The 19193-nt window shown below is 39.6% G+C and overlaps 1 protein-coding gene across 3 annotated transcripts in view; it reads right to left on the reverse strand.

The window, feature by feature from the left end:
• Positions 1 to 1791: 1791 nt before the first annotated feature.
• Positions 1792 to 19193, reverse strand: part of LOC122869209 (protein shisa-6) — a 76120-nt gene continuing 58718 nt past the window's right edge. The window contains exons 6-9 of one of the 3 annotated variants that reach the window (XM_044181959.1): positions 15708 to 15770; positions 14764 to 14784; positions 12616 to 12744; positions 1792 to 5153 (exon numbers count right to left, since the gene is read on the reverse strand). In XM_044181959.1, coding sequence (XP_044037894.1) covers positions 4513 to 5153; positions 12616 to 12744; positions 14764 to 14784; positions 15708 to 15770 — 854 coding nt within the window. In that variant the 3' untranslated portion in view covers positions 1792 to 4512. Of the gene's footprint in view, positions 5154 to 12585; positions 12745 to 14763; positions 14785 to 15707; positions 15771 to 19193 lie in introns of all 3 variants that reach the window. The other 2 variants (XM_044181957.1, XM_044181958.1) reach the window with 2 other exon arrangements.

Consider the following 19193-nt stretch of genomic DNA (forward strand, 5'->3'; position numbering starts at 1 on the left):
TGGAACAGAGCCTTTCTCAACAATATGTTGTGTGGCTTGTGGTGTCAAGTCAACCCCGATTGTCCCGTTATCCCTAAAACAAATACCCATCGCTCTTTAGGCCCATTGCTCTGAAAATGCACACTGTCCCTGCAGTTGTTAGTTCAGTGACTGCCAGCTCTGTCCATGGTGCTGAATCGGCAGGGGTTTTGCCCAGGGTGTGCGCACCAACTGAAGTAAAACTCTCAGGATTTTATTCCGACATTAGAAATTTGTCTGCCCCCCCCCCCGCCGATACAGGACTTTCACCCAGGAGACCACTGATCGTGTCCCATGTATGTGAACGTTGACTTATTATTTTAACCTAAACCATGATCTTTTCCTGAACCTAACCAAGTAGTTTTGGTGCCTAAACCTAACCATACTGCAACAGTTTGACAAGGTTAACCATGTGTTAACTGGCTGTAGAAGTTTTTAGACAGCAGAGATTACAACTAAAAAATTTGAAAAATACCTTTCGAAGAGAGCATTGGTGAATTTTATGGATATGGACCAAAACAAACTTGTACATTTTTCACGGGAGCTGTAGTTTCTGTGCCCACACAGTAATCGTTGAACTTGAATCATGAAGGTTTCAAGTTCTAATAGTAAGTGATAGTGGATGCTGAATTGTCTTAGAATATGGGAATTAAACCTCAGGAATACGCTTAATTTTTCAGACAGACTGATGAAAGAAATGCTGATGAGAGTGTGCACTGAGAGTTTCAGAAGCAAGTGGAAAAGTAGCTAGACAGGAAGTGACGTCATGACGGAAGTGACGCTCTCTATACTGTTGATTTACAGTATCAAGTACAAAAAAATCAACTGCAGTCAACAGTAAAATATCATTGTGCAAGTGCTTGACTACTATTGCTTCTATCCTGTTTTTATCTTACGCTTTAAGCTTTTAACCAAACTCCCATTTGAAATGTAATCAGTTTGGTCGACAGGGCCCACAGTGTAACCTTAAAAATGCCAGCTCACCTCCAGGATTTATGACTCAAAACTGGACCGTATAATTTTTACAGCTGCATTATTTGGCACATGGGAAAGTCACTGAGTAATGCGTCAGTCATTCTGAGATGAAGAGTAATGCCTAACTAGCTAGTGTTGCTGCTAATGTCTCCCAGCATCACAAGATATAGCCAGAATGCTATTTTGGGATTAAGCAACATTCCCAAGCCATTTAACCTCGATTTTTTCCTACTGTACAGCACTTTGCCGTTTTAGCACGTCATCAGTAAATGGAACAAAGATAATCAATACATGCCAGCTGAGAAAATTAGGTCTTATCACATGAAACTAGGTCTGTAGTCAGCTTGTTTTTCAGAAAATAACCAGGACCTCTTCTGGATCACTAGCTGTCTCTGTGTTTTGAGAACAATGTTGCTCTAATGTTACTATTATTTATCTTGGTAACAGTAATTTTTGACAGCTGCTGAACTTGTTTAATCTCACTTTAGCTTGCTTACGTGGCACTATAACGTATTTTACCCAAGCTAATAGCAAGATAGTTGACTCGACTGACTTTTTAGGCAAACACACACACATTAGCTCAAACCCAAAAAACTGCCTCCCTATCTTAGCTACCATCATCACCTACTGTTAGCTGAACATAAATCCCCATAACGAGATTCATAGTCACACTGATCACTATCACTAAGAAACTGACGTCATCAGAAGTCATCAAGTTTCTTGTGGTAATAGCTTCAAACTAAATAAACTTGTCTATTTGTGATACCACTTATTTCATAAATATGAGAGAATAAGTGATTAAATTGATATATACAACACACGTGATGTGCTTTAATAGTTTGTAAACAAACAGAAAATGCACAAGAACAGTCATATTTTGTTGTTTTGAAGCCTTTAAATTAGTCTCCAGTTATTTGTGCAATTACACAGACACCTTTTTCATTCATACCACATTTACCTGTATTATATATATATAAAAAAAACTCTTTGATTATGAAAGACAACAGTCCTAAATGAAAAGACAACAAAGCCTTTATGGCAGCAAATGAACCTCACAACATTTTAAAAAGAGTAAGTGGCTATAGAGTTATGCTGCATGAATAGGAAATATTGCACATAGATAAAAAGGCTCTTGGGATGACATCATTATTAATTAAGTGAAAAGAAGGAGCAGACGTTTGTGAAGATTAGTTGCGCGAGGTGGAAGGGTACAGATATCTGTCTGAAGCAGTCTACTGAACAATTAACACCCCCCCCCACACACACACACACCCATAGCTGTCAAATGTACTTCATTACTTGCAAGCACTCACCAAGAAAAGAAAAATCATATTATATGTACAAAGACAATAATTTTGAAAAAAAAGAACAATCTCTAATTGACATCATTTAATACAGACCTGGCATAAAAAAGGAAAGTAGCACATCCATTTTAAAATAAGATAAAGAAATACATTTGTTGAACTCATTTGGCCAGCTTTCCGCATCCCTACAAGGTCATCAATCATTAATTCAGTGTTATTACAGAAAAATAAGACAGTCAACTTAAGAAAAACGTGTAAAGACATGAGCGTATTTTAACATAACCATGGATTTATCATTGCTTTCCTTTCATTGAAGGAAAAAAGACAGTTCCAATCACAAATAACATTGTATTCAAGTCTTTATATACAGTGGCGTACAACTCAATTATCTGATAATAGAAATAGCAATGTTCCTGTTGTTTTACCTGTACAATAAGGTCAAGTTGTAATCTGATGAGTGGTATCACTAAGAGATACCCACAATTTCATAATTCTTGGCATTTGGGGGATGGACAGTGCAAGTCTATGGACATTTCGGAAGATTTTCATACCGAAGACTGTTTTTGACCCTCAAACTGTTTGACAATAAACATACATATTGTCAAGGCCTTTGGACTCTTCAGTAGAGGTCTTCACCGGTCAATTTTCGACACATTTTGGAAAGAGACCCATGGAAAATGACAAGAACCAAGTGAGCCCATGAAGACCTCTACTCTCCAGTTCATCTGACTGAACAGCTGAAAACAAAAGCACTGTATACATGATTATGAGCCCATAAACCTTAAACAAAGCTAATTCAGGTAATGTGATTAGAGTAACTTGTGTGTACTGATTGTTTTCCTTTTAAAGTTTGAGGCTTCTTCAATTGAATTTTTGAGGTATATGTACTGTATCATCTATCGCTGTACAGGTTTTTACTGCTGGTAAATTATAATCAATAATACTGCACAAAAAGCTAAGACAACGAGACAAAAGCATGATTGTTCAATTAAGAGCACATAGGATTCCATACAATAAGGCATTGCTTTAATGAAAACATCTGGACAAACAGTTCACAGTTTTAATTAATGCTTGATTGACTAGTGATTATGACGTCCTTTTTAGTACTGATTGTTTCAGTCAACACATGGACACAAAACTATGACTCGACCTATTTGACACAGAGTACCTGATATGTAGAGATGGAAGCAGCTGGTCAATCACTACCCGCGTGGGGTGGGCGGGGGAGGGTCATCCTCGTGGATAACAAAGCAAGGCAATGTGTTAACAGAAATTTAGCTAATTCAAACAACCATCAGGCTCCATTTTCACCTGTGGATTTACGTCTGCAGACTGAAGCTGCCAATCGACAGTGGTAAAAGGTTGTTTCATACACAATCATTCTATGCTACAAGCACAGTTAGAAAAGAAAAAATACTCCCCATGTACATATTACATCCACATCTTTTGCAGACATCTGTGGAAATAATATTAATTTGGGATCTTTGCCTTATCTAAAATTAAAATTATTAATTGCGAATCGATGAGATTCCAGGTGGGAGAAAAACAAAACATACCATAATGCCAAAGGGCCAGCTTTTCTTGTTTTAATGCTGCTAATATAGCCTATTTACAATCATCTATTGTATGCAACAGAAATAGCCTCTGTTTTCACTAAGAAGCTGATATGTTCTGGCCGTTTACCAAAGAACAAGAGTAAAATAAACCAAAGAAAAAAAGGGAATTCATTAATTGTGCTTTTTAACCCACAAATCCACATCATTGAAATGGGACAATTTTAAGAGGCACCACTTTAGGTGCTTATATTAATCATTGAGAATCTCTAAAGCTATAACAAGGACTGAAAATACAAATAGTAAATATAGTATATTTATATATTTATAAAGTTGATACAATTCCTTTCCAGTCGCATGTCCAGTTTAAAAAATATTTTCTTCACACTGTCAAACGTCTGACATGAAGGATCCCTCTTTGTGTCAACGCGCAAAGCCCTTATGATGCTCTAAGAGAGAAGTGTCTTTGCCAGGGTTGATTCTAGTTACCCAAAATCTGGATGTCACAGGAAGCTTGTGCTAAAAAGCAGGAAGAGTTTTAATGTAGGAGGTTGTTTTAATAAGAAGACAGAACACCTCTGCTCAGGAGACTTGCTGATTTTGGCGATTTCTGTTGACGTCCGTGGTGTCTCTCAGGAATCTTTCAGGTGACCATTCTGTGGTTAAACAGTTACCTCGTTCTTACTGGCAGTGCGGTATGTGTGGTGGTGGCCGGGAATGTACTGTAGGTGGTCCACCGTGTGTGTTCGTCGGGAGGCAAACGCCTGCCTCTTAGACGTGGTCGCTTGGTGGTTGACCGTCAGCGTGTTGTAGGAGTCGTTAGAGGCACTGGGTTGAGAGTGCATCTTGGTCATCTTGTGGCGGTCCATGACAGGCGTGACTGGCAGCAGCATGTCGGCGTGAGACATCGCCCGTGCCATCGCCTTCTCCCGGAACTTGTCACGCCTCATCGCCGGAGACAGCAAGGGATCCTGGGAGTGGAGACGGTCTGCTGACAATAGCTGCTCATCTGAGAGGTGGCGGCTGCTGCTGTAAGCGGCGGCCGCCATGACTCCATATGAAGATAAGCCATAATCTCCACGACGTGGTGTCCTGGGAGGAGACAGGACGTGGTCCTGGGACATGGCCCTCTGGACCCGGCGGGGCCGCTGCCGCTGCTGATGCTGCTGGTGCTGCTGGTGCTGTTGGTGCTGCTGGTGCTGCTGGGGATCTGCGTTCAGCTTCACCATGTGGGTCGGGCCCCGGCCGCCAAAGTCAGGATGATGATGCTTCCTCGTGTAGTACTCATCTATGTCCTTATCACCTGAGGAGTAAGAAGACAAAGGTAATCAGAGAGAGACAACAGTATCAAGACTACTGGCTTTACTTTGAATAAATATACCACTGGATATTTGTACAATATTGAGTACGATTTGCTGTATAAAATGACTTATTTTGTTATGAATTATTGGTTGTAACAAATCTCTTTCTGGATGTGCTTTGTTCTCTAGTTAGTGATTCCCACATTTCCTAGAATGCCATTCAAGCACACTCACAACAAAACTATACTTAGAGAATATTAAAGTATACACTTGGGGAACTGTTTTGTCGCAGAAGGGTAGCAAGACCACAACATATTTGAACTGAGGGTCATGATACAGTAGCAGGGGCTCATTTCACCAAGTTTGCAACATGCAAGTTGCAATTAGCAGCATGAGATAATTTCCTCTCCTGTAAATTTGGACACATTTCACTAATCAAAACAAACATAGTTTTTGCAACACATGCATGAGCATGCAAGAGCCCTGTAGAACTTGCAAATGTACATGCAATTTGCAAGTACCAATCATTTGTGAGAATGATTTGAAATCTGCGTGTAAGCAGTGCTCACAAATCACTTTTGTGAAACAGGCCCTCGGACCACAAGGTTTTGGTCAGATTTTTTAAGTTCTGTTAAAATACCCTCCCCCAGATAAGGGTAAAGACTAAGAAATTCAGAGGTCCAGTTCTGCTTCTTCTTCCCTGTCTCCAGTCTCACACATATTCTTGAAAGCTTCCAGAAAAGATCTCTGGCCAAGCTCAGGACTTGATGCCCAGCTGGGAGGAGGCTGCTTATTGGGTACAATCACTTGTTTCCCCTTGTAGTTGTGGTTGATTGGACTCAGACAACATCTCACAAGCTGATTAATTGGCAACTCTGACCCATTACTGGGAGGGTCCAGGCCACGCTTACTATGGGAATAACCCAGACTTGTAACTGGATTTGTTGTAAGAGTACAAATTACTTACTGTACAAGCTTATTGTGTTGTGACATTTACAAGCGTCAACCTAAAATGTTGATTCATTGAGTCAAAGATAGCATATAAATGTAAACATACTGACTGAACAAGAGTAGTTGAAAAGCATTATGGAGGAAAATGTTGACACATTAGTCTCCATTATATCTGTCATACACCTTCTGGCTGTTTGAAGTGTTTTGTCCTTTTTCGTCATGAAAAACAGGACAACACCAGACTCATCAGTGTAGTTGTCCTTCAGCGTGGAGAAGGGTTCATCAGTTTGCCACAATACTCAACAGTTCATTAGCTGGTTGTGCCTGAACGGGCAACGAGTTGCTTAATTCCTCTGCCAGAATGCAGGTCTGTCTCTCCACTGGGTGCACACATGCCCCTAATGGTAAAGTCATTTACAGATGTATTAACCACAGGCAGCAATCAGCTCTCAGCAGACTTTTATCTACCTGTTTTTGGAAGCGCTGGCACACAAGGGGACACTACCACAGAAGCTCTCTGATTAACTGTTGAGGCTGAGGGGTCGTTACCTCTGCAGTAGTTAATTATTGCAGAACAAAGAGGTTGAATGGCCGTTTTAGGACCATACCACGCTTCACTGAGTCGCGGAGAAGAGGGATGATGGGAATTGTTTGTCTGGATGCTCGGCTCTCTAGGAGAGATGTCATGCCTGGATACAGAAGGTCACGTTATTGTCCCTCCACGAGGGGTTTCATGTCCACTGCTCTGCGCATTCTTAATGAAGGAGGCCCAACTTTGGCCTGTGGCGATGTGCTCCAGCATTTTTCCCTGAAGGGTTGGTTTGGATGTGACATTATGGCAAAAAATGTCAACCAAACTCAACCAGAGGCTAAGAGTATACAGACAATAGACAAGTTGAGGCCTGTAGCATAGGTCAAACTGGAGTATCCAGTCACTGTGAGAGATCTGTTGTGATTATACACTCAAGTGTTAATGTGGCAGGAATGTATTATGTCCTGCTACGCATACCATAAATTCTCAAATAAAAGGCGAGTCTTAGATAATAGCCAGGGGCATGACTGACACGAACAAATAAAATATAAAACAATGGGGATGGTGAGTCATGTCATGCTGAACACTCTGCTGCTCTGACTCTTTTTTAAAAAGAAATGCAGTTTTCATTCATTATTTCCAGTCGCTTCTACTCCGATATTTTTCCAAAAGCGTTTAAGTTACCGTCAATAAAACTCAAACTTTCCTGCAAACGTTTCAAATTAAAAGCTTCGTGTAGTGTGCACATCCACCCCAGGTTGGGTACAGTTGCAGGACAAAAACAGCATAAAGCAGCATAAAAGGAACAGGAGAGGCAGTCTGCACACTTTAGTGCTTTTTTGTGCACCTGCTTTTTGTTCACATGGGTGTTTGGCTCACAAACACCTTGTTAGTAGAAACTCTACTTTTTGGTAGAAGAATTCAGTGTGCAGATAACCTCTCCATTTTCTTCAAAATAAAAGCTTACCAGGAATGGGAGGGATAACACTTATTGAGCTGCTGGAAGGTTTTTAATGTAAAACATCTGTGTAGAAAGTGTTCATATCCATTAATGGCAACTTTACAGGTTGAAGTAGAGTGAAGTAGAAGTGACTGGAAATAATTAGTGAAAAAAAACTGTATTCTGGTAAAAGGAGAAACTCTGAGCCATAGAGTGTTGAGTGTGACATGACTCAGTTGTTGTACTGATAGAATTAGCGCTGTGGAAATGTACAGTATTCTGAATTTATTATGACAACATGTAAACATGGAGGCAGCGCTGAGTTTGCATTAGCAGCAATCAGCATCAACAGCAAATCAAAACAGAAGCAGACCAGAAAAGAGGGAGGCTTCTTACTAAAATATAATAAAATATACTTATAAAATCAAGGGAAATTAGGGCCTCTCTCTACCACTGTGGTAAATAAAGACTCCATCCACTATTTTAGACTTGACTGTAATATTAATTTCAATAGAGGGTTTCTCAGCTACCTCAAAATGGCCAGCTACAAATGCACTTCCTCTTCCTCTAGAACTGCCATTTGATTTAAGACTTGCTTTTTATGAGTGTACACTTGTTACACTGTTTACACTTTAAGTGACTGAAATGATTTAAGAGGGGTGATGCATATTGCTCGATCTCATCTCTGTAGTGCTGATAAAATGCAGCACTTTACAATTAACATGATTGCGAGAGACTAAAGGGTCCCAAACGTGGAGCAGAGCTACAAACACAGGAAATTGCTAACAACGGCTAATTAAACCTCAACTCCCACTCTGCTAGATTAGATTCAATACAGCCAGTATATTTATGTGTCAACTATTGATCACAGAAGCCTGTAATCATATAATGCACTAAAACTTGTGAAACTGGTGGAACATCAATTATAAAGTGATCTTTAGAGAGGTTTGGAACAGTAGAGGTCAAATTAAAAGGGGGACATGCAACGATATCATTGATTTTTTTAATCTTTTTGGGAGGGTGTGTTTTGGTCCCCTTTAGGGTGATTAAGGTAAAAGACAACAGGGCCAAACAAGAATTGTTTTTGCTCCTTTTTGCAGCCTCCTTGGAGGAGCTGAGCGAGTTACTTTGCGGCATCGTCCTCAATCTCTGCCTCGTTGACATCACTGAAGGATGGGCGGGATGGAAGAGGAGTCACACACACACACGCACACACTAATTTAAAATTGCAAATAAACCATACTAATTTAATTCAGTCATCATCTCTCCAGATTGTTTAATTAAAATAGCAACTGATTATATTACTTTTAGGCTTGTTTCCAAAGACCTCACTCATGCTCGAACCTATAGTTCCATTTTTTTCTTCGACTGGAAGGGCTTTCTTCAAGGGATGACTTTGCTTGCTCGTTTGACAAATTCTGCAGGGCTCCTGTCTCAAATTCGAAAAGCCTCTTTGTAGTTCAGCGTGATTCATCTCTGTGATTTTCTGTGTGTGTACAAGGCTCCAGTGAGATAAGAGCAAAGCCCCGAGTTGATAAGGGAGAGAAAAGGCAAATGTATAAAAGAAGAATGTTGAGTGCACTGAAAAGAGATTGCACCGATGCATGTTTTTCTATTACACAACTGCGCCATGAGAAAGGGACCAATGACACATTTAAATGGCTTTCCCTCAGTGTGTAACTTCTCTTAAAGCAACTACATGGAGTTTTTAACTGGTTATGAAACAGTCTCAATTTAACACTGATGCCTCTATCTGACATACCAAACAAGACCATCAGCGAGAAGATTGACTATTTCTATATAAGTATTATAAGTATATAAATCACCGGGTCCGATTCCCTGCAAAATCATCCGAAATTATTTACCGCACACACCACATCAGAATCAGAAATACTTTATTAATCCCAGAGGGGAAACTCTTTAGACATAGACCAGAAAAGCGTGCGTTTACATTTTCTCAGGAAAAGTTTCGCAGTGAGTAGTACGTTAGCAAGATAAAAGGAAGGAGGAGGAGATTTTTCTTTGGAGAATTTTATTTCAGTTTTTTTTAATGCAATTTATATTTTGTGGTTATGGCTGATACTGGTGCATAACTTTAATTTTCTCAACAAAATTACTATTACAAGCAACCAAATCTATTAGCTATAGGCTTACATGTAACCTAGGTGTATGAACAGTACCAAAACTAAGTTTACTTTGTTTCACTATCATCATATTTCAGTCTTACATAGCCACAAATAGATACATTACATCATCACTATTCATCCTGCAAACAGCTGTGTTTAAAAAAGAAAATTAGTATTAAAAATAAGTTGCATCTTTCTTTCACTCGCTTCCAAAACAAATGCACATGCTAGCCAGATCAAGATCAAGGCAGTGGAAACACTACCGCTTTTGTCCACAGGGGCTGCCAAAATCAACACAAAATGAAAGTTCCTTGTAGTTGCTTTAAGGGTCTGTCATGGTTTGAGGGTTTATGTATAGTATTTCCTGTTTTATTTTGAATTTCCCCTCATGTGTTTGGTAGTTTTACTTCTTGTCTTTGTTTGCTTTTCCCGCCAGTTTTGATTGTTTGCTCCGTTCTGATTAGTTTCACCTGTGTCTCGTTATCTCCCTTCACCTGAGTGTATTTAGTCCGTGATTATTTGATATTTTCTGTGTTCCTTGGACTTTTGCTCATTTTTGGATTTTCTGCCTGCTCCTTTGTGGATTTGTTTGCCTATATTTGGACGGTTCTCTTGGTTTTGACCTCTGGCTCACTACACCGTAAGCCTGTTGAACTTTGTTAATAAATCCATTCAACTCCACTTGCCCTGCTTCTGTGCCTGCATTTGGGTCCAACCCCTTTATTCCCTGTGTACCTGCTTGACTACATGTGACCGATTCAAGGAGAGTGAATGGTGCATTCACATGTTAGCAATTTGAAAATCTGCTATGCATTAAATTCATTCCTACAAATAACGCTTTGAAGAAAAATTACAGCACAAGTACTCTGTATAGAGATAAAGGGCTCTGCAATGTTTTCATTGACAAATCATTGTAAACCCAGAATAGCTTCTTCAGGCTAAAGAAAATGTGTTAAAAGATTTACTGTCAACAAATCTGTTAAATGTAGTCCACTGTCGTGCTTGAATCACTTGATTGACAAACTGGCAACATGACGGCACACTTAGCAGAAAATTCCCTTAACGCTACCTGGGCTGAAATTGTATGCCGTAGCTGTCCTTGTTGTTGATCACTGTTACATGTCATATGTGTGCACTTTCTCTGATGTAGATGGGCATGTGCAATTAATGGATGAATGTATTTGTGTGTGTATTTGTATTTGTGTGTGACAATGAAGTCTCTTATCTTATTCAGTGTCTGTTTACTTGAGTGTAAGAAAAGAAATCTGAGAGTAGAGTCTGAAGGTAAAAGCTGTGAGAAAAACATGTTGTTTCATTAGTTCAGTGATTTAAAGGAATTTTCATGCTCAGTCGAGAGGAGTCCAGCTGCAACCAAAACGTACCTCTCCGATGATCTCATCGCTCTAATTTAAAATTTTAAGCTCATCTGAAAGTGGTTCATCTCAAACTGACTCATAAAAAATGGATGGTCTCAAGTGGAGGATGTGAAGTGTAAGTCAACTAAAAATGGTAGAATTTATAAAATATTTTTGTTTGTGGAGCTGTTTGAAACAAAAGAGAAAGAAATACACCCAGAGTTCTGCTCTTTATACACTGTGGTATTATCTAAACAGGACATTCGGGTTAAAGAAATAGCAGTGTTGTTGATTCAGCATTATACTGTTTTCACTCCATCGTACTGCAAACCAGGATACAACAGAACATCAGGCCTAGATGATGATACTGTTCAAAAAATGCTTCGTACAAATATCTCCGCAGGATGACAAATTACATTTCCTTACTTGCATTGATAACCTTGTAAATAATTTAAACCCCAAATCCTTTTTTTAAACTTTTTTTTTGCTCCGATTTGAATCATTTTTAGGAACATTTAATCTGTTCTAGATTGCTATAAATGCCTGCATGGGACTGTGTAGGCTCGATCCTGTCTAACTAAGGTGCTTTCACACTTGTAAGAACAAGAAACATGGATAATCTTCAGTGCCCCCAGAGTCTGTTCTGAACTTCTAAAAAAATCTATTTTAACACTTATCACCCTTGGTTTGGAATAATTTACAAGATAAACTTAAACTGGAAACACTGACTTCCTATCAGGCATTCAACCACCACATTCAAAGCATGTTTTATACAGAATGTAACTGTTTTAAATAGCCAAACTCTCTTTCATGCCTCTTGTGTCCGATCTTACTGTGCTACGTTAATGTTGCAAATTAGGTGATTGTTACTGTAGTGCATTTTGGCTAGGTTTGTTTTGTAAAAGAGAAAATGTATCTCTAAGAGAATCCCTGGTTTAGTAAACGTTAAATCGCTAAAAGAAAATCTAGATAAACACAGGAAACATGCAACTAATCTAAAGAATACTAGGCATGTACTGGTCATGAAGTTGAAATGGCAGCATCCACGTCATCAAGCTGAAAATGTCACCGCGAAGATAATGAACTGTAGCATTGCTGAGATATTAAAGTGCCATCTTGTTGGTGTATAGAAGCCATTCAGCTGAAAGAAACGGCTCTTAATATGTCATTAAGCGACATTAGCAACATGACATAGGCTGCAGATGGAGCCAAATTACACGCCAATTAGATGTCAGTTGATGGACCGATAGATGAGTCGATGGGAATGAATATAGAGGCTCTAGCGCGTTGTCATGCATTTTAAGTTTATTTCCCTAAAAAAGGTGAAAAAGTGAGAGGACTATCTGCATTATGAGCCACTAAACATCTGGAGATACTTATCATGATGCATGTCTCTGTAATGGACATTCAGATGTTTCATCGGGCCAGACGTGGTGAATGTGACGACCCTTTAATGCACAGGGCAGGAGGGTGACGTCATTCCTTGTCTTTAGTGCATCAGGCAGAATACAGCGATGAAGGACCACCTACTTAATCTGTGGAGGGAGGAGGAGTATTTACTTAAGTCAGACTTGAGGGCCAGCTCGTAGGAGGGCGGCAGATGGCTGAGGTTCTGGAAGGATCTGGAGAGGGACAGGTCGTAGGGCTCCGTGGCTGAGGTCAGGATGTTGTTCATCCGCTGGGGTCTCTCTACAGGGGACAGGGGAGGAAGCAGTGCGTTGCAGTCAGTCAGAAAGATGGGACATACACTGGGAGTCTTTACTGGAGGAGAGAAAGGGAGGCAGATTGAGAGAGCAAGGTAGTAGTGAGAAGTGTGGATTGAGAAACTTTGGGTGACCTTTGACCCTTTGGTGGAGGTGCTGGAGGTCTTTAGTTTTTGGGAATCAACGGCTAAAAAGGTTTGTTTGCATTTTGAGATGGACGACAGTTGTGCTCGACCCATTTGCTCCAGAATGAATAACAGCCTGTTGGGGTGTTAGAGCTACGGCCACAGGCAGGGAGCCACTTTATATTGTCTGCATTTACTTCTAAAGGTGCGTTCTGACCAAATGTGAAGTTCATTTTTGCCTCACTTTATTTTCTCGCACTCTGTGTTTATTTGGTACAAACAGCCGATGCACTGACAGAACAGATGCTAGCTGTAGCAGCTAGTTGAGAGTGACTTTGTATATTATGTGCTATGATTGATTTAAATACTTAAAAAATAATAAAAAATCTTGTTTTTTCTGTTATTTTACTCCAGACTTTTCTTCCTGTTTGTACATTTATGAAATGGAGTCATACAACTTTCGAATTAACACGTTTGTAGCTGTAGTTTGAAGGAGTACAACTAGCGTGAACACGTCTTCCCCCTTAATTTGCACCAACTGGAGCACACCCCCATCTGTTCACGCTCTGTTGTGTCCTTCTGTTTACCTCTTAGCCACTGTACTACTACTTTACAGCTTTTCTGTTTTGATATAATGTGCAGTGGTTTTGTTTTGAGACGTTTACATAGCTGTTTTCTTTAATAACGTACGTGTACATATTTTGGTTCCGTGTCCAGTTCAGTTGCAGTGTTGTCTTTTTCAAACCCGCCTCCCAACAAGAAGTTGGATCGGCCTATCAGCAATGCCCAACACCAGGTGTGCATGTTGGCTCCTCTGCAACTTAGTTACTTTTAGCACCCTACTCTGCAGAGACATTTATGTGTATGCTCTCAGAAGTAAAATTTGGCGTCAGTCTGAGCATGCTCTAAGGAACAGCAGTTGTGTGCACCAACAACCACCAGGCATCTGTGAATAATATGGAGCCATGTCAACAACACTTGGGATCCCAATTTTTCTGGGATACAGGGTTGTTTTTTGGTTACACTACACTATAGGCCTTTGACTAAAATGTAAAAAAAAGTTAAGATGAAGTATTATGCTGGGATTAACTGATGGAGGCTTGCTTGCCTTCCCTAGTACGGCAAAGTACAGTAAACTCCCTGAATTTTGAAGGGAGTCTGGTGACTTTCTCCCCGGGCATTTCAAGGTTATTGTTTACGGAATGTTGGCAAGTTGTGGCATCAATAACATGTACTAATCTGTGCTTGTTTGCCTTCACACATTCTGAGCCAGCTGGAAACTGCATCTGTTAAGCAGCTCAAGTGACACTTGGTTCATTGTGAAAGACCTTTAACAGTTCTGTTTTTGGTATCAGTGATATGTGGGCCACCATTAAGGCTCCCTGCACTGCGCGGAGCTCCTGTGGCTTCAGTATTTGGGACGCCCAGTCATGGGTCAGGAGGCGCAGCGGGTGGGGAGGGCAGGGACTCTGGTGCTAGATTTAAAAATAGGACGGGGCGACTACTGCAGCAAGGAGGACAGGGACACACAACACCAAGGAGCATATGGTGTAGAGGGGAGACATTCACCGAGTTGGAAAAAGAGTGTGTTGGCGTGTGTGTTTGTGGGGAAGATAGAGCCAGTTAGGTGGAGTGAAACAGGAAAAATAATGTGTGAAGAAAAGATTTAGAGATTGGACTAAAGGTCATGGATTGTAATGCAGCGGCGTGAAGTTTAGTGACTGCAAAAAATACACAAGCGCTTAAAAAAAAGAAAAAGGAGAATAAAAAAATGACCCCCAGTGTGCAGGTAAAGTACTGTATTTTGATCTCTACATGATGTGGAAGAAAAGGTGAAGAAAAAAATACACATAATCACCATGTGTATGTGTATTACTTACCGTATCTCATTTGTCTGTGGGCTAACAAATCCAAGTGAGAAAGAAAGGATCAATAACAATCAATGTGCACAGTAACGAAACCTCCCATACTAGAGGTTGCCCCTGTTCAAAGCTAGTATTGCAAGAATGTTGCCAAGGGTTAACACAAAGTCCAAACCAGCAACTCTTGAATTATGCAGAAAAGCTACAATCCTCGTCAGAAGCTAAATAGACTTGAAAAACGCTGTTTGAAGAGTTTTATTTGGTGCTGAAAGTACTTTTGAAACCCATTTTCCCAGTGAAAAGGCCGCCCTGTTTAAGAGGCAGACAAGCACAGGCAGAATGTGGACTGCAGTGCTCCATTAATGGTGGAAAAGTTTGTATAATGACTCAATGACAATCTCTTAGCTTTAACCTGAAAACACTGACACAAAACATCGACCTTGTGTAACAAGTAAGGCCCGATTCCCTCTTTAATTACACTGTTTCATTTCATTGCCGTTTAGATGCAGGGGCATTCAGTAATTCCACAATAAAAGCTGCTCTCCTTTCACAGAAAATCACATTTGAAGAAATAGATTGGATGCAATAACAGTAATTGGGCATTCAATAACTTCAGCAAACTGCACAGATGATCCTTTGATTATCATACACTTTTTGCTTTTCATTTTCTCCGAGGACTTCTTTATCAGTTTCTCAGATTTTAATTTCCCCGAGAGAGACTATTTCCAATTTCAAGGACAAAAGTATATCACAAGAATTGTTTGCCATACTTTCATTTAGAGACAGATAATAATGCATATCATTTTCAAAAGTCAAGTCAGGTCAATCTCGTTTAAGGTCAGAGTAATCTACATAAAACTTTGCTCCACATTTTCATTATGGGTTTACACAGTGACTTCTTTCAGCACATGTTCTGTCACATCGCCAGTTAAGGACTATACTACGTTACTGTGTTTTCTTACCCAATTTAGGTGTGAGCGCGGTCAGATCCAGGTGGCTGTGCTGGTAGTCATGGTGGTGGTTTCCTATTGTAAGAAGAGCAAAGAGTTAACATTCGATTTTGACATGGTAGGTTCAAGTGACAAGAAGAAAATCTGACATGTTATGTTTAACGTCAAGGGTAAGGACTAAAGTGCCAGTTCAATCAAATCACCAAAAACATTTGCAATCTGATATAATGGTGTCTTCTCCGGTCTCCCCATAAAAGACACATCACGCAAGTTCTGCGTTGAGTGTGTCATAGAATACCGTTTTACTAGTACTGCTACTAGTCTATATATGTTAGTGGTTAGAGACCAAAACACATTTCTGTCTTTTCATACATATTAACTGTCTCAGCATCTCAGGTCATCTGGAAACAGTTGACACTGTTACCATACTAATCACGGAGAAGCAGTATTTAAAGCTGAAACAAAGGCTGGCCTCGGCTTAGTATTTTGATTCTCTACTGCGTTTGACTTAAGCAGTCATCAGTATCCTCCTCACATCCTGAACTACCTTCTATTTATTTATGCGTTGTCTTTTTTTCTTGTAAAATGATTTCTAAATAATACATTTGTGATAAATTGTCTCATGCTGTACTTATTTATGGAATTTTTAGACATGGAAGCGGCATGGCTCTAGGGATGGCAATGTTGATCGGTTCACCACTTTGGTCCAGACTGAAATATCTCAACAACTACTGAATGGATTGTCAGACATTCATTTTCCCAATCGGATGAATCCTAATGACTTTGGTGATCCCCTGACATTTCCTCTAGCGCCACCATGAGGTGGACATTGGTGGTTTTGAGTGAAATGTCGACAACTGTTGGATGGATTGCCATGAAATTTGGTACACACATTCATGTCCCCCTCAGGATGAAGTAATACCTTTGGTGATCCCTTAACTTTTCATTTGGCGCCATTATCAGGTCAAAATATTAATTTGTCCAATACTTTGGTTTGTGACAAGATACCTGCAAAACTACTACTAATGACATTCCCATCAGTCTCAGCTCTAATTAGCAATTATTAGCATACAGTGATGGAATGTAACTAAGTACATTTACTCAAGTACTCTACTTAAGTAGAGATTTGAGGTACTTGAACTTTACTTGAGTATTTCCATTTCATCCTAGTTTATACTTATACTCCACTACAATTCAGAGGGAAACATTGTTTTACTACTCCACATTTACTATTGTAGTTACTTGTTACTTTACATATTATGAGCTTAGACAATATGATGCATTGTTATTGATTAAACTACCCAACCTTTATATAAATTATTTAAAATTAGCTCCACCTCGGCCAGCTACAACAGTAAAATGCTGCTTACACAACTGCATCAGTAATAGTAATCCAATAATTTAATATATAATAGCATAAAACCCACAGGGGCAATTTTTCTGCATTATGAGTACTTTTACTTTGGATACTTTAAGTATATTTTGCTATTAATACTTTGGTACCTTTACTTTAGGGACATTTTCGATGCAGGACTTTTACTTGTGATGGAGTATTTTTTAAATTGCAGTATTCCACTGCATGTTAGGATTGTCATTGTGAACATGTTAGCATACTGACGTTAGCATTTACTGTAGCTCACAGCACCGCACTGTGCATCCTAAGTACAGCCTCACAGAGCCTGCTAACATGGCTCTATACTCTTAGTCTACGTTTACTTGCATTATGCAAACACTTTGAATTAGCTATTTGTCTGTTTGTCTCTGTAATGTGCTATATAAATAACCTCGTCTTGCCTTGATAATCCTCACACCTTGTGGATTAGCTAGATACTGTGTCACTGAGGGCAAGTGGATGAAAAATATGTTTTGGGATTTAGTAAACTGACCCTTTTTTAAAGAAAGTCCCTTTGTGAGTTCAGCAGAACAAGCAGTCTGACAAATGTTATCATCCTGTTCGAGTATCAGTTGGCTTTTCCATCTAGTCCAGTCAGTGTTTGCTGTATCCCCAGATATGAGGGCTTTGATTTGTTCAGTGTGTCTCAAGTGAGCAGTAAACTGTCATGGCTCAGTTATGGGACTGTGAGTGTTTCTTCCATTTGACAGAACCCACAGTGTACCACTGCTTTGCCAAAATGATTGATTACAGACTCTTTATATGGGAACATGGAAGCAGCTACACCTCATGGTGATCCATCTTTGCTGTAAGTGAGTCATTTGGTGTAGCATTAATATCGTTATGTGTTGTTTGAGTGGTTAAAGAACAAAGCAACATCATCTGAGACCTCCATCACCGAGCAACAATGGGAGTTAAAATAATTTCAGAGTGAAAATGTTTCCTTTATTAAATTACGCCTGGTGTTTCTGAACAGCAGAGCATACAAAACGTGGATATGTGATAGTTGTACCTTATTTGCATTTATGTTCATCTATCATCCTATAAGAGTGCTAAAGACAATAAAAAACACAGCTCTGATAGCGTAAAACTACATATATGAGCTCTTTAGCAAGACGACAGACGGGTTATGTTCTGCTTCTGTTAAAGATCAGTGCCTGTATTTCAATCATGATGCTTTCCCAGCGGCTAGATGTGGCATTTCTGACAAATGTTATTTGACTTTTGCTAAGATCTAAGCCAATTTAAAGATTAATCTCACAGATTTAAATGTGGTGTTGGAATTTCTTGTTAATCTTAACTGAAATTGATATCCAGTTCAGGAAAAGAAGGAATGTAAAGACTCCAGTTAAGTACCATAATTAGAAAACAAGTCTTTGGTCCATTCTCCCAGCAGCTGTACTCTGCTTTCCAATCACACAGGTTTGAACAAGGGACCAATTATAGCAGCTACAGAAAGCTCAGCTAAATTACCCTGCCATGAACTTGAAATGAAAGCAGTTTTGCAGCAAATAAATAACAACCTTTTACTATCTGTGTAATTGCAGAAACTGTTTTTTTCCACACCAGAGAAACCCACTGCAACATACACTCCACACATTAAAATGTACCAGGGTGTTTAACCAAGGTTCAAAAGTTTATAACCCTGTGAGGATGGTTTTTCTTTTAGGGAATCTCCGGTTGAGGGTTTACATTCGTGAGATCCAATTATCCCCTGTGAGATATCTGACTGTTATTGCTACTGCTGTGCAGCAACTGAGCACACATTGTAAAAATAATACATAATTTGTTTATGAGGAGGGTGAATTTCATAGAAAAGTCTGGTCCCAGCACTCAATGATGTAGCGAGGCATGAATCAGCCCCGGGAAAGTGAGCAATCACACAACACAAAGCAGTCAGAGAGAACACATTCACAACAAATACAATTATTTCTGAGGCTGGAGTGTTTGCTGCTTCAGTTCAGTTTGGTCAGTGGAGAACAATGTAATCTGAAAACTGCAGCAAGATGCCTGAAAATGTGAGTGTGTCCTCAAGTAAACTGCAATGATCTGAACAACTAAAAGGACTCCACAACATGGTCATAGTTACGGGTGTAAGGATGCTC

Source organism: Siniperca chuatsi, linkage group LG21 (genome assembly GCF_020085105.1).
Source record: "Siniperca chuatsi isolate FFG_IHB_CAS linkage group LG21, ASM2008510v1, whole genome shotgun sequence".
Lineage (NCBI taxonomy): Eukaryota > Metazoa > Chordata > Actinopteri > Centrarchiformes > Sinipercidae > Siniperca > Siniperca chuatsi.